Source organism: Chelmon rostratus, chromosome 12, assembly GCF_017976325.1.
Source record: "Chelmon rostratus isolate fCheRos1 chromosome 12, fCheRos1.pri, whole genome shotgun sequence".
In the NCBI taxonomy this organism is placed as follows: domain Eukaryota; kingdom Metazoa; phylum Chordata; class Actinopteri; order Chaetodontiformes; family Chaetodontidae; genus Chelmon; species Chelmon rostratus.
Window position 1 is genome coordinate 16,110,956 of NC_055669.1, and position 14,899 is coordinate 16,125,854.

At 41.5% G+C, this 14,899-nt stretch overlaps 2 protein-coding genes across 6 annotated transcripts in view; one reads left to right on the top strand and one right to left on the bottom strand.

Moving 5' to 3' along the window:
* spidr (scaffold protein involved in DNA repair) overlaps positions 1–12,366 on the top strand; it is a 32,351-nt gene extending 19,985 nt beyond the window's left edge. For 2 of the 5 annotated variants that reach the window (XM_041948777.1, XM_041948779.1), the window contains 10 exons: positions 2,543–2,701; positions 4,923–5,010; positions 6,086–6,229; positions 6,318–6,380; positions 6,904–7,102; positions 8,231–8,419; positions 9,987–10,080; positions 10,163–10,274; positions 11,109–11,216; positions 11,840–12,366. In XM_041948777.1, coding sequence (XP_041804711.1) covers positions 2,543–2,701; positions 4,923–5,010; positions 6,086–6,229; positions 6,318–6,380; positions 6,904–7,102; positions 8,231–8,419; positions 9,987–10,080; positions 10,163–10,274; positions 11,109–11,216; positions 11,840–11,959 — 1,276 coding nt within the window. In that variant the 3' untranslated portion in view covers positions 11,960–12,366. Of the gene's footprint in view, positions 1–2,542; positions 2,702–4,922; positions 5,011–6,085; positions 6,230–6,317; positions 6,381–6,903; positions 7,103–8,230; positions 8,420–9,986; positions 10,081–10,162; positions 10,275–10,899; positions 11,011–11,108; positions 11,217–11,839 lie in introns of those variants that run through there. The other 3 variants (XR_006007240.1, XM_041948778.1, XR_006007241.1) reach the window with 3 other exon arrangements.
* A 97-nt stretch (positions 12,367–12,463) lies between these two features.
* On the bottom strand, positions 12,464–13,838 carry cebpd (CCAAT enhancer binding protein delta). Its single transcript, XM_041948780.1, has one exon. The coding sequence runs from the start codon at positions 13,646–13,648 to the stop codon at positions 12,788–12,790; it is 861 nt and encodes a 286-aa protein (XP_041804714.1). The 5' UTR covers positions 13,649–13,838; the 3' UTR covers positions 12,464–12,787.
* Between the last annotated feature and the right edge of the window lie 1,061 nt (positions 13,839–14,899).

Below are 14,899 nucleotides of genomic sequence, written 5' to 3' on the forward strand. Positions count from 1 at the left end.
CTGTATTCCTAATGTGTGGGTCACTTACTTAGTGTGTTGCCAAGTAATGTGCATGTGCGTGGGCTAGTATGCGCACACAGTGTGTCTATGTGTGTGTGTGTGTGTAAAGGAGCATGTGTGTGTGTTTGCACAGGCTCAGTGGATCGTAGTTCCTGGAAGAAAACCTGACTTGCTGAGAATTCTGTGATCGCTCACAATAACAAATTCCTGAAAACAGCCTGTGACTGAAACCGGCCACCAGCCAGAGGATTTTTTTGGGGAGTGAGGGGTCGCTGTTTGAGGAAGTCGAGCTGTGAACTGCTAAATGAAGGGACTGAGTGGGGAGGTGGTTGTTTATATCAGGCTGGTACGACTAAGTGTCTCATCACCCTTTTCTTTTCTATCTGTCAAGTGTCATATCAGATTTCATACCAAGTTTTTTCAAGTTCAGGCAAGCTCCACTTAAAGTGAAAGTGTTTATTTATCCCCACCAAAAGTGTCTCTTGCAGCTGTATTGGTATTATAGGCAATGGCAAAAATTATTTTATTTATTTTGCCTTGCACAGTTTTGTAATATGGCAAGGAAATTGTTGTTAACTACGGGAGTCACACGTAAAGATTAAGTACAGAACGTAGTTTGTAGCAGCATTTTTCTTTCTTTTTTAATGTAGATTTGCTGGCTTATATGCGTTGTTTCTCTGTGCGCTAATCATCAATGAGCCACACTGCTGCACGGGCCCACATGATTCTTCATTATGAGGATAATGCAAACTGTTGATCATTTTGAGTCAAACCACAAACAATGTCCTGATGCAGCAAAACCTCACTTGAGCACCAAATGTGTATTAATCCACAGCTGAAAATAGTCCCCCCAAGTACATTATATTCTGTATATGTAAATGTGTGTGAGTAACATTTGGTACTTGATACGTTGATGTTTGGTATCATTGTGCCCAGATGTTTGAAGGAACACCTAAGCCTTTCAATGAATATAAAAAACTGTATGTGTGTGATATGTTTTTACTTTTTCCCTTTGCTATATGCATAATCTTGAGATACTGTAGATTCCCAAAAAGTTGGTTATTAGTTAACAACTCCAAATTGCTGAAATGATTAGTCAATAAATTTAGTCAGTTGAGAAAGACAACAATTTTCCCAATAATTTGTAAGTCATTTATCAGGGAAAAATGCAGAATCATTGCTGGTTCCAGTAGGACAGTAGCCCATTACTCATAGTCATAATAGCAAATATTTTTGTGAAGAAGAATGTGAAAGTATTCAACTTTCAGGAATTACATTTTTCCTGAGGCATGTTCTTGTCTGGCTTAAGAAAGTGTTTGGCATATCTTTGCTTTGATATATAAATTGCTGTTGCCCGGGGTAGTCTCTTCTTGCTACTTTAATCTGATTTTGAACTTATGCGCTCATGTTTACAGCCCCATGAACGTAAAAGCTACAGAAACATTATTTTTCTCGCTTTTTAACAAGATGTCATATAGATCTGATGTTGGATTGTAAATAAAGCAAACAACTGAGAATAATCTTGGTTACAACGTTGGCCTTCACCACCAAATGTCATGTCAGGAATGTTATTTAGATATCTATTTCCAGGTCTGTCAAAACAAACACAGACAGACCCCATGTTTACCAACAGAAGACATTTATAGGCCCAAATCAGGTGGTTGAAAACAGTCTCAAAACTTTCCCAATGTCTGGGATGTGCGCATGCATGCACATGCATGATGGACTCGCTGACAGTCCTCCCGCTTCCCTGTTTTTTTTTCTTCCTCCTCCTCCTCCTCCTCCTCTTCCTCCTTGGCCGTTGCTTGTCAAACCAGGGGATATGAACTCCACTGTTTACTCTCAGGGCTGGTACAGGGCTGTGTCTGGGCTTGACTGGCTGAGATACTGGAGCCTGTAGCAGTTCCAGCTCCTCGCTCGCTGGGAGCAGCAGAGTGCAGGAAAACAGCAGTTCACTGCCTCACAACTTTGTAGGCCAAAGGGCTTTTCTGTCAGCAGCAGCCTGTCAAACCAGCCACCAGCATTAACACTTTCAAATGTCAGTACTAAGCCATAACTGTGTGTCGTTAGCGTGTCACGCCTGGGAGCAGTGGGGTTTCATGCTTAGAAATGTTTAGTTCGGCATTATTGATTAATTATTTTTGTTTAAAAAAGTACCAGATTATCTGTTTTAAAAAGTAGACAATCTGACTACTACAGTTGTATTTTTAATGCAAATACTTGTAGTTCAGCTCTGGAGTTAGCTGGAGTCCACAGATCAAAATTGATTGGATAAGCTTATGTAACTGAGTTCATGACAAGTTATCAAAGTTAAACCTTTTACCCGACGAGAAAAGTGAAGGATTTTGATTCGGAAACACTCAAAAACTGCTTTTTGTATTATTTTTCATCTAACAGGACATAAGTGAACAACAACACACAGGGAAGGGATTAAAACTTGAAAAATGTATTCATTTATTGCACTCAGTCTTTAACATGGTTGAAATGTTAAGTCTGTTTTTTGTCTCTGCATGTGTTGCTTTGTTGTTGTTTTTTTTCCCAGGCTGTGTGTGCTCGTCCAGGACAGCTATGGGACGTTCAGCGTGGTGCAACTCCACCTCCTGCCCTGCAAGGACGACCTCCACCAGTACTGCCACATGTGGCAGGGGAGGACCTGTGTGCTGAGAGGCATTAAAGTGGTGCAGCGGGTCACTCGAGAAAGGTGAGAACCACACGCTCCTCTTCACCCATCCCTCTGAGCCTGGGTAGCTTTTCACCTGAATTTCATATCACAGCCATGGGTAAACTTCAACCTGTGACCAATACCAATCTGTGATGTGGATTTCTGCTATATGAGAGGTTATCTTATCTCGCTACTAAGCCATCTGGGACAACAGCCCTGAGTAAATGCCTGTGATAGACAGGTCCTGATACGAAATGGTAGTAAGGTAGCCACAGGGTCTTGTGCTATAGAGGCACTGAGCCTCAAGCTAAACCACCACACATGCACACATTGGTTTTAATGCTTTATGTGTGAATCTCCAGCATCATAAACCACAGCAAATTCCAAACATGAATGCCCTTCTCAAAACAGCAACACACACATTCATAATACAATGAGACTTGAGTGTTTGCAGCTCATGTCAACCTGATTATGCTGTGCTGCCAGCAGTGCAACTGTGTTTACATGTAAAGTGATACCAAGGTGCACGCTCTGTGTCCCTTGTGAGTTTCCATAGTCAGGATCCCAGTTTAGAAGCAGTTAGAAGAACTGACATGGGAACATTTCGAGACTGGCTGGGGGTATGTTTACATCCTTGGTATTTTTAATGCCACCGCAGCCTATAATGTCTCTGGAGGTTGTCTGTGGTCAAACTGTGATGGATAGGCTATCTTCACTGCTCGCACATGGGCTATCTTATTAGCTCAAGTGGAGAAACACGTGGGCCTGGTTGGGATAAATCAGGCATTCTTTTTTTCCCCCCAGTATCCTAGAACCAGTAAATACTGGGATTTAGAGCATATAATAATCTGCACTTGAAAGGAATAGATTGACCCTTTGTGGAATAGGTGTTTTTCCTTTTTTGCTTAGAGTTAGATGAGAAGATTGATGAGCTAGATGACAATATAAAGCCACAGTGTGGAGCCCTTTTTGTCTCCAGGCTGAAAAAAACTAGATGTAACATGTTAATTGGTGAGCTTATGAGGTGCTGGTAGGTGGATTGTTGTTGTTATCCATTGTATAGAACCAGGCTAGCTGTTTCCCCCTACTTCCAGTCTGTATACAAAGCTATGCTAACTGTTTCCTGGTTTATCTCCAAATTTAACGGCCAGATTTAAGAGTAGTATCGATCTTTTCATCTAACCAAAAAAGCAAATTAAGTGAATTAGCAGAGTACTACCTTTCTTTGAGGGGGTTGGGGTTTCTGAACAAATACTCAGAGGCCTCCTTGGCACCTGTGTGAATAGTGTGTGCTGCAGTATTGTCCTTATGGTAATCAGCTATTTTCACAGGGAAGTTTCCTCTTTATGGATGTACACCAGCTAAAAAGTATATGAAACTTCGTTCTTTATTGATGTATTGATCACTTCAGTTCTAAAGATTAGAAACAGCGCATTTAAATATCTTAAAAGGTGCAATAACATTTGTTAAACAAGTATATAAGCTCAGTATCAAAACCACAATGAGCTGAATGAGTCCTGTTAGTGTTGTTTTTGCTCATCCAAGCAGGCCTCACTGGTCTTGAATGGGCTGCAGAACCAGTTCCATACAAAGAAACCCTGTGATTACAGGCTGACTAACAGGTTGTTAACCACTGACTGATATGACAGCACACACATGGATGAATAAGTAACATTGACTGGCCACCCTAAACTCAACAAGCACTTCTCAGAAAAGAGCCAGTGAATGGAGAGATTGACGTGTCCTGTCGGAGTTTCTACTTGATATTTTAATTATTTAATCCATACTTCCAGTATCAGTTTGACATGAATGAATCTTAAAAGTACATAGAGTATGATCTCATGTCAGTCTGTCATTACTGAGATTATGAATGCGGTGAAAGACAGCAGTATTAGAAATGTGGCCGTTAAAATCACTTTTAATTGGATTTCTAAACCTTGTTATTTTTGCAGTACAATGATATTGTGATTTGCACAGGGTGTGAACTGTTTTCCCACCATTCAGTGTCTCAAAAACCTGCTTGTAAAAACAGTTTTTGTGTGTGTCTGCTCTGCCAGCCCAAGCATGCTCTCTGTTAATTCTAGGTGACGTTAAAACAGGCTCTTAACAGATTCATATTTCACTGGAAGTGAAACTGGCTGTAAAGGCTCTGTATCTTCCCATCAACCTCCCTTATTCACTAGTTTCTCCTCCTTTCCCCCCTTTTCCGTGCCCCCTCCTTACTCTTTTTTCTTCCCCTTTTTTTGTGTTTCACTCTCAGGCGCACCAGGCTTTTCAGCTTGCTAGACAGCCTGTGGCCCCCAGTGATGCCTCTTAAAGATCATGGAAACACACCCAGTGTGTCCAGTGTAAGTTCTAACCATAGCAGGAACCGTGCCTTTTCACCAGGAGAGGGCTTGGTTCAGGAAGGTGGCATTTTTAGAGAAGGAACTGAGGCTGCAACTACTGATTCTACTGAGTAATCTGCTGACTACTTTCACTGTGTGGTTAATTATTATTTGGTTGGTAAAATGTCCGAAAACTGTGAAAAACAGCCATCAGAACTCCTGAAACCCAACAATTACTTTGATAATTAAATAAAAATTTAGTAGTTGTTGATTATTTTCTCCATCAGTCAATTGCCTTATGAATCTACTAATCCTTTTAGCTCTAGTGGGATTGAAATACATTCATTTGAATAATTAATAATAACAATAATGAATTGTTTTATCAGATAATCAGACTGCCACTTAGTAGTTCGCCTCATTCATTCAGCCCGCCATCGTGTTTATGTGTTCCTTTTTGGGAGTTGGGAGGTATATCAGGGTTTTGTTGAGTCGTGGAGCAGATTATTCTTCAGAGTAGCAAAAAATTTATAATAAAGATTTAAGGTTAAATTGAATGCAGTATAATGGCTGTAATGTAGCTGCCTCTCTCTGTCTGTAGTCACCGTGCTGTAAAGTCCAATATTTATAGATTTGATCGTACTTAAAGTACTGAAGCTATAAAAAAAAAAAAAACAGATCTACAATCATATTTTCAAACCAAGGCTGCTTGCATGAAACAACAAGGAAGGAAATTAACCGGTTGTCAACAATTACTATTAATATTATTATAAATGTGTTGGTTTGTGTTCGATGACTTTTCCACTGTGTGCAAGTTGTTAATACAAGAAAAAGAAATCTTATTGTCTGTGCCCAGGACTTTTTTTTTCTTTTTGTCATGTCGAAAGAGGTATCGAGTATGTTTTTTTTAATATATACTAGCAATGAAATTGTATCATTGTGACAACATTACGGGTCATAGCCTGTCAACAATGAAGGCTACTGTGCTCTCTGTCGATGGGACAGCAGATATTGCTGAAGTTGCAATAAATGTCACAATCTTATGATCTACTTCTATGTGGACAAGCATGACCAGTGGCCCCATGTCTTGTTTTTGTAGGAAAAGAGACCTGCAGGTCCAGCTCCGAGTTTTTGCTACCTTCTGTCTGGTCAGGAGAGCTCGGTTGAACCCGCCGAGGGGCAGACCTCACTGTCCTCGCTTTACCTTCCACCCGGAAAACAAACCTTACGAGACATACTGCAGGTAAGCAGAAAATTTATAGAATTTCTGCAGATCATGATAACTTATCTTCAGTAGGTTGATCTCAAACCATTTTTTTCCTCTGTCTCAGAGTGATCTTAAAATCTGTCGCTGCAGTTTTGTTGCCACTGTTATATACAAGAGAATAATGCAGGTACGTTTGTCTTTTTTTCTTATTCCTGAAAAACACTGATTTAATTTTACTTTAGCCAGAAGACCATAATAAACTTTGTGTCTTGTTGAGCTCCTCAGTCGTCCTTTTGGATGACTTGAACCAACAAACTGATAAGATTGGGCCCTGACGTAGAGAGCAGCGCTCATATCGCTGTGTGTATGACAATCTGTGTGAGGCCCAGGCGTTCTTTACCATTGATTGATGAGACCTTTAAACTTTGACCAAGATGAGATAGCAGCTCAGAACAAAGTGGTGGACTTTGCTACATGCTCACACCACGTTTTAATGTCATACCAGTAACCACCATTGTGTGTGGCCTGTTAAATGAATAATCTCATCAAAGATGTTTTCAGAAATGACAATTTGCCTGAAATTTGTGCTTTGTAAGCTTTTGGTATGTCACATTTCCTTTAAGCAGTTTCTTTCTAGGTCATTCAGTGTGCCTGTTTCTAAGTAATTCTGTTGTTTTGTGTCTTTGTCTGCCTCTCTGTTTCTATTTCAGAGCAGTGATGTAGGCCAGGGGGAGGTTTGGTTGGTGCTGACAGACCCCAGTCTTCAGGAGGAGCGTCCCGAGAGGTCGTGCAGGCGAACAGCGGCCCTGTGTGTGAGCACTTCCTGTGTGCTCACTTCCTCTGTCCTCGCAGCACTAAATTCCCCCGCTGCTTGTCGCATGTCATTCAGAGATGCCATCACAGAACATGGTAGAGCTTCACTGTGACCTGACATATCATTCAAACACCATCTCATGAGGTGTTTTATCTTAGAGGACTGTGTGTACATATCACTCAGTGGTGGAAATTAAATAAGTGCATTTCCTAAAGCACAGTTCCTGAGTGCCTGCATTTTCTGCTGCTTTATACTTATACTTCAGGAATCAGGAATCGTTTACTTTAACACATTTAACAGAAAAAGTGATTAAACTTTTAAAGGGGCTAATTGATATTTTATTTTATAAAATCAAATTACAATGTAAAAGCAATGTGACAATGTTCATAGTGATGAACCTGCAGAGAATTATCACCTGAATCTGCATCTCCCCTCAGCTTTACAGAGCTTTACAGCAAGTTTCAGCTCATAGTTTAGGTTTCTGGTCCGCACCATTACTGTTTTGGTTTATTCTCACTGCTCACATGGCGTCATTTTCAGCAGCAGCAAAAACACCTCTGAAAGCTCAGTGTGCACGACCTGCTCAGCACCAAACAGCGTCCATGGTTAGCTACTGGCTAGTGAATATAGTGGGGCAATTAGCTGCTGAACAGCTCAATGTTTCCCTCAGGAGTTGGAGGAGACCAAAAACGGAGTTAAAAGAGACTATTAGACTTGATGACGATGTTTCTCTGCGACTGCCGCATGTGGAAATAAGTGCTATCAAGTTTTCTGTGTCAACTTAAAAAGTGATATTGTGTTCGCAACTTGTTTCTGATGCCCCCCAAAAAATCAGTTATTGCAGTGAAATACTGTTTACACACTTATCAATATTAAACCTGCAATAACTAACTTTTGCTCGTTGAGTTGCATTATGGGTCATGTAGGCACCAGGTTTTGACAAGGAAGAAGACTGTGGAATAATAAAAATGATATCTCTTTATCTTTTGATGCTTTAATCTAGAGTCCCACAATGCTATGCAGTAGGAGTGCAATGTTGAATTGATGGAGTACTCTTCAAAGTAGTATTTATGAAATATTTAAACATTGTCCTGGTACTTTTACACTAAAATAAAGGACCTGAATACTTCTCTCAGCACTGCACTCTAACTAGTCTACTGGTTTGGGGATCAGCTCATATTTCCTTTGTATTCACATTTCAATTTCAAAACTTCCAAATCCAGGTGTTCTTCTATGTGTGGAGCAGTCAGTTGTTCAGATGTGCTCTGCGGGTCCTGAAGACAATCTTGAGTCCTCACCAGAGCCACTTTCACTGTCACAGTCTGAGCCCCAGGCAAAGACCCTGCCCCAACCTGTGAGACTGGATCCCCTGAGTCTTGAGATCACACCCAACTCCCTCTGCTCTCTGACAGGTCAGTTCCCCCCTTTTATTGAGTGCTGTGGTTTCCCTGTAACTCACTTCATCTGAAGTGATTCCTGCAGAACATGCCCGACGTGTTGTTTTCTCAGGGGAAGAAAACCACTTGTTTTTTCATATATAAGTTTAGAGCTCAGCGAGGGGCCTTGATGTGGCTTTAAGGCATTGCTTTCTGATGTTTGCTATTCAGTGGCCTCAGACTGTCATTGTTTGGGACTTTATGAAATACAAACATGAATTTTTGTTGGATTTGTGTCAAGTCCCATCTCATTTTTCTGTAAAGTGAACGGGCCTGCTCCCCATATGACTTTAAATTTCAAATGACGGTGCAACAATGTTGTGAAAGTAAGTTTGAAGGAGCATAGCATTGTTCCCCTTAATCTCTATTGTGTACAGTTAGCGTGCACACTATTTGCTGCCATCAGACATAATTGCCACAACTATGTACTATATGTTAAAGAAACTTCACTTTTTGCAACTTGCAACTGGTTGTGAAGTATAGCTTTTTTGATTTTCTTCAGTTATGTAAATGTGAGAGCAGTTTTAATCAGATAATAATCTGCATCTGTCGACTTCGTGTCACAGTAGAGGGCAAAGATCAAACTGTGAACCCTCTAGTTTCAGGCCCCTCTGGTCCTACATGTTTGGTCAGGTGGCTGAAAAAAATAAAACAAACTTATTATCTCCTGCACTCATGCGCAAATACTATCTTCTGGAAATTACCCGTGGAAAAAGGCTCAGACCGGAATGTACAAGAACCATTTATCAGCATTAAATTCAATATCTTATTTAAGGTCCTGTGTTTGTGTTTGTGGGGCTGCAGCTCTGGTTGTTAGGTGCAGTGGTGTTGAGGCTGGGAGTACTCTGCTGCATTTATCACTGAAATCTCAGATAAAAATGAAAAGGGATGTGGGAGGTGTTCTTACACCCTGTCACAAACATACATACACTTTGAAACCTATGCGTAGATCATGATAAGTGTTTCTTCTAGTCAGGCGTCAATGTTTTTCCTTTCGCATCCACTAGTTGAAAATACATTGAGATTTAAATTAATAATTAAAAAAAAGAGAGTAAACTGAAACCATGTAGAAAGAAACGATGTGTATGGATACCTCCCAAAGATAATTTTGTCTGTTAACGGAGCAATTTGTAAGAATTTGAGGCAATTTACACGTATTAATCACTCTGTATTGCCAATTTGTGATAAGATTGTAATGTAACTTAAAAAATGTGACCTTCCAACTCTCTTGGCTGTCTGTATCAGCCTGTGGACTGATTTCTATATGAATGACTCAGGTTGTGACGTTTGTGCGCACTCCTGTGCGACAGTGCCAACAGTGTGCACTAGCTAATGATAGCTTATAAATGGGGTCTGCTAACCACCACAGCACAGAGTTCAAAACAAAGTCCAAAGTCAGAGCTAAAATGATTTCTTTACCAGCTTTCAGCGTTCATTTCAGAATTTTTCGCTCGCACCTACTAAGAACAGCCAACAGCGTCATTAAGGACACCGTTTTCTGAACGTTACACACAGTAAACAACAGTTTTGTTTCTGCCTCCAGGAGTGATAGTTGGTGTGGATGAGAACACTGCGTATTCATGGCCTGCCTGCAACCACTGTGGAAGCGGCAAATTAGAGATGTTAGCTGGAAGGCCGTAAGTTCTCAACTTTAATCAAAACAGCTTGGTATTAAACATCATGACAAATCCTAACATTATTTTTGTTTTCGTTTGACAGTGAAAACTTCCACTGTCTTTCTTGTAAGTCAGTGGTGGACAAGCCGGACACAAGGATTCAACTGGAAGTGTTCCTGAGTTCTTCATTACATAATTGCACTTTGAAGGTTAAGGTGAGAACAGTGTTCTTGGGTTTAAGCACGCATTTCACTACTGTTATTTCCATGTTCACTGTTTGGGGAATCAAGCAACAAAAATCTAAATGTTCTAGGGCGGATTGAGTATTATTTTACAATGACCTGTATTTAAAGGAATAGTTCAACATTCTGTGAGTTAAATGAGAATGCTCATTCCTGAACAGTAAATATGTAGCGACTACCAGCAGCCGATTAGCTTAGCTTAGCACAAAGACTGGAAACAGGTGGCTGCAGCTAGTCTGGCTCTGTCCGAAGATAAAATCCCCACCTACCTACCTCATTTGTTTCATACTGAAACAGTGATTCTCTGTTTAACTGAAGATAATGTGTCAGTCTATTTCTTGGTTGGGACCAGTAACTTCATTGAGTCACCACTGATTTCCTGGCAACTTCTCCCAGGCTGTAAAGGTGTTAGTAGGCAGATTTTGTTACCTTTGGACAGGCCAGGCTAGCTGTTCCCGCCTGTTTTCAGTCTCTGTGCTAAGTGAAGCCAACTGCCTGCGGGCTGCTGAAAAAGTAGTGATCAGAGAGCTTGTCCTCAGAGTGCTTGGGCTGGGTTCAAACCTTTTAACAAACAAGCATCTGTCTTTTCTGTAATGAGACTCATAGATAATATCCTGCACATCAGAAGAAGAAGAAATAAAATATGCGTCTGCATGATGGCATATTTGATTATGTAAAACCTGCTGTGACTTTGGAATCAGAAAACTAAGTAAGCCAAACTGATAAAATTATCAGTGTTCTTCTTATCAGCCAGCTCATAGTTTCACCTCTTCTATTACTCTGTTGTCTTTTATTTACAACGTGAAGGCGATGGAAAAAAGACATTCATGGCCCTGCACCTTTTTATCATTCCGACAGCTGCAACAAAAGACCATCATGTCGATCCTAAACACTGCAGCGCTGGAGGGTGATGAGGTAGGTTTGCTTGTTACGCACAGTTACATAACTCTGGGCTGAACTGCACGGTGCATTGATCTTCTGTCAATATGTCCTGAAAGCACAGACATCTGTTCATGTCAGGGTGATTAAGCCTGCTCTGTACAGAACAGTAAAAACCCCTGACTCATGCTGGTCATTGATACAGTTGAAGGAATTTGCTGCCAAAGTACTCACATAATGTTCCACCACCTCCTGTATTTAGTGATTTCTTTTTTTAAGTTTGCATGCTGTTTTGACACTGGGAGTATTCTAATTTATTTCCTGTATAACCAATGGGTGTTGGAGTTGTTCTTAATCTTGCAAACACTGTTATTTGCATTGACATTAATACTCTTTACCAGGGTAACTCGTGAGTGCAGAATAAATTGTTAGATCAACAGAAATAATGCTGACCAGTGTGCAAAGTTCACAGCCTTGAGTGCACTCAAATATTCTTGCAGCATAATCAGATTTAAAATCGAAGTTGTTTTTTTCATGTGCAGATAGTGGAGGAAGACTTTGAGATTGAGTTTGAGATATTTTCTGAGGAGATGACTTCTCAGCCTAAAATAGTCTCAACAAGTAGCATGTACAGAGTGTTGTAAAGTTGCGTGCTTCAGTTCCCAGGTTACGATATGGAGAATGTCCTGGGAAAAGAGGTGGGCCCCCTCACCGTTTACGTCCGAGTCGTCACCAGGAAACCTGCCCTCTGGATCGGCCTGGAAGAAATCTGCCTCTGAGGCTGTCAGGGCAAGTAGCTAATGATATCAATCCTCAGGCTTCAGCTGGCTCCAAGGATCTGCACACTAGGCCTTGGTCTGAGCCAGTTTAGCCTCCTCTCCCCCCCCTCTGAAGGCCTCCCTGACAGCTTGAGGCTGTGCTGAAGTGAACAGGCTGCAAGAAGACAAGGTCTTGTTTGTGTTAATGATATGTGATCCTGTGGACCAGCAGTTGACAGCCCAAGGGTAGACCAGTGGCATGCAGTCTGTCAAAGCAGTCCACGTGGTTCATCAAATGGGATGTGACTTTCTGAAAAGCACTCTTGGCTGTAAACATATTTTTTAAGTGGCCTTAAACACTTTTTCCAAATGAACTACCTCTGTATTTACTGAAACTATTATATCATCAATAAAAGTTGTACTTTTGCTTTCTATTTCTTGATGCACTTTCTGACTTCTTGTGAGAGCACACTCCCTCAGTGTAACTGAACCGTTCCCTGCAAAGAGCACTCACAGACCAGGATATTTCTGCACCTTTTCAGCAATTTTATTATAGATTCCATAAACAAAAATGTTTCAAGGTTTCATACAAACTATATAAAAGATCATGCTCTGGCTCTTATACAAAGTTTGGAATTATAAAACATGTACCATATCAGGTATAACATCATGTAAATGCAGTGGTAAAATAATTTAATAGAGAAAATCCCACAAAAAATATGGCAGCAACATCATATATTTTCCAGTGCCATTATGGTAAGCTTAAAATACATCTGGTACAGATGGTAAAAACGAAAATGTCTGTTGAGGTATGTCTCCTAAAACTCAGTTCGTAGAATAATGAATTCGTCACCGGCTCTCTGCACTCGAGGAGCCCGCAAAGGAGGAGTTGGGCATCTGCTTGAAGAAATCTCTGAGCCCGGTGAGCTCTCTGGTTAGCTGCTCGATAGTTTTATGAAGCCTGTCGTTCTCAGCGCTCAGTTCAATCATTTTTTGCTGCATCTCCAAGTTGCGCATCTTGGCTTTGTCCCTGCTTTTCCTCACTGCAATGTTATTCCTCTCTCGCCTCTGTCGGTACTCCACGCTGAACCTGTCCACCGCCTTCTTCCCCTTTTCCCTGCCGATCTTCCGCGGGGAGGATTTGGCCGAGCTGACACTGGAGACAGGCTCCGGGGTGGTGGGGGGAGTTGGCTGCCCTGTTGGGAGGCTGACAGAGGTCTGGGCGCAGGTCTCGATCTGTGAAGGCAGGGATGAGGACATGTCGCTGTCACTCCAGTCGGACTCCTGCTTGATAGGCAGCACGTTGTCCACCTTCCTCTCTGCCGTGTACGCGGCTGACAGCTGCTGCATGCCGCCGGGCTGCGCGGAGCTCTGCAGGTTGTAGAAGTCCACCTTCTCCTGCTTCACAGTGTTGAACAGGTCGAGGAAGAGCTCGTCGTTGCACAGCTCCAGGTTTGGCACGGCTGTCATGGACTCGATGTACTGGCTGAAGTCGATGGCACTCTCGTCGTCGTACATGGCAGGGGCGGTGCTCAGCTCCACCATGGTGCCGTCCTCGCCCGCGCCGTCGCCCCTGCTGCCTGGCTTGCAGCCCCCCTGCTGCGGGCCGCCCAGCTTTGCGCTCTCGTAGAAGTTAGCAGGCTCCATCGCCCAACTCATATTGCATTGTGGAGACACGCAGTGAGAGTCCAGGCTGTATATGTCACACATGAACTCTGGTGACTTGTCCACGTGGTTTACGGAGGAAATAAACGTGTTAAAATGTACCCTCAGGTGTGACAGCACAAGAACCCTGCAGCGACTTCCCTTTCTCTGCGCGCGCCTTGTTCCCTTTTTTAAGACTCTTGTCTGGCTTTTATCCCTGGATGTTGTCTGTCAGGGTCCTGTCTATGGAAACACTGAAAGACTTCTCTGAGTTTCTGTACTTTCGCGGAGTGTTTTGTATCGTTTCCCTGCCTACGTCACACGTGCCGCCCTCTCACGAGCCAGTCAAGGCGAAACGGCGGTCACGTGGTGTCCCTTAACTTCCCATTTGAGGATAGAGGGGCGTGTTGCTCATGCCACCCACTTTTACTACGATTGTATGAATGGTTCGGAGTTGTTTACATACTGTAGGCTCTGGGTGTTTGGGATTAAGATTAATTTGTCGGTCGTCACCAGCAGCCCTATGAATATCTGTCACAAACATTGGTGGAAGAAGTACTCAGATCATTTACTTAGCCTCGTGGCATTGCACTGTAAAAATACTCCATCAGAAGGAAAAGTCCTGCATTCAAAATGTAAAAGTACAAAATAAGAGTGCAAAAGTGTTATTCACAAAAGGCACTGAAAGAATCAAAGTGAAGAATGTTTCCTGTGTGTCACACAATATTTTCCTGGATAATTATTACTGATGCATTAACATATAAGGAGTACCTTAATGTTGTAGCTGGTCAAAGTGAAGCTCATTGTAACTACTTTATATGCATAGTTTAATCTGTAAAAATTCATATATTATGAACTGATTTTTGTTTATTAAATCTTAATCTGAAAAGTATCAAATAACTATAGCTGTAAGATAAATATAGTGAACTAAAAAGTGCAATATCTCCACCTGAAATGTAGTAAAGTATAAGTATGCAGCAGCAGAAAATGGAAATATTCAAGCAAAGTATAAGTATCTTACAGTTGCATTAAAAATACAGTATGTGAGTAAATGTACTTTCCAGCACTGGTCTCAAAAGTGGTCAAATATACCGAGCCGTATGTCATAAATGTGTCGCAAAAGAGTGCAAATATCTGCTAGATCATGTATTATCATTACATGTATGAAGAAGAGTATGGGTTAAGTTGACTTTGGGATCTGGTGTGCTGGTTTGATGCAAAACCATCATGTTTCAGATTGATCAATGATAAACATATTAATTACTTGCAACTTAACACATGCAGGGAACTTGACAAATGTTCTTGGTAGCTCTCAAT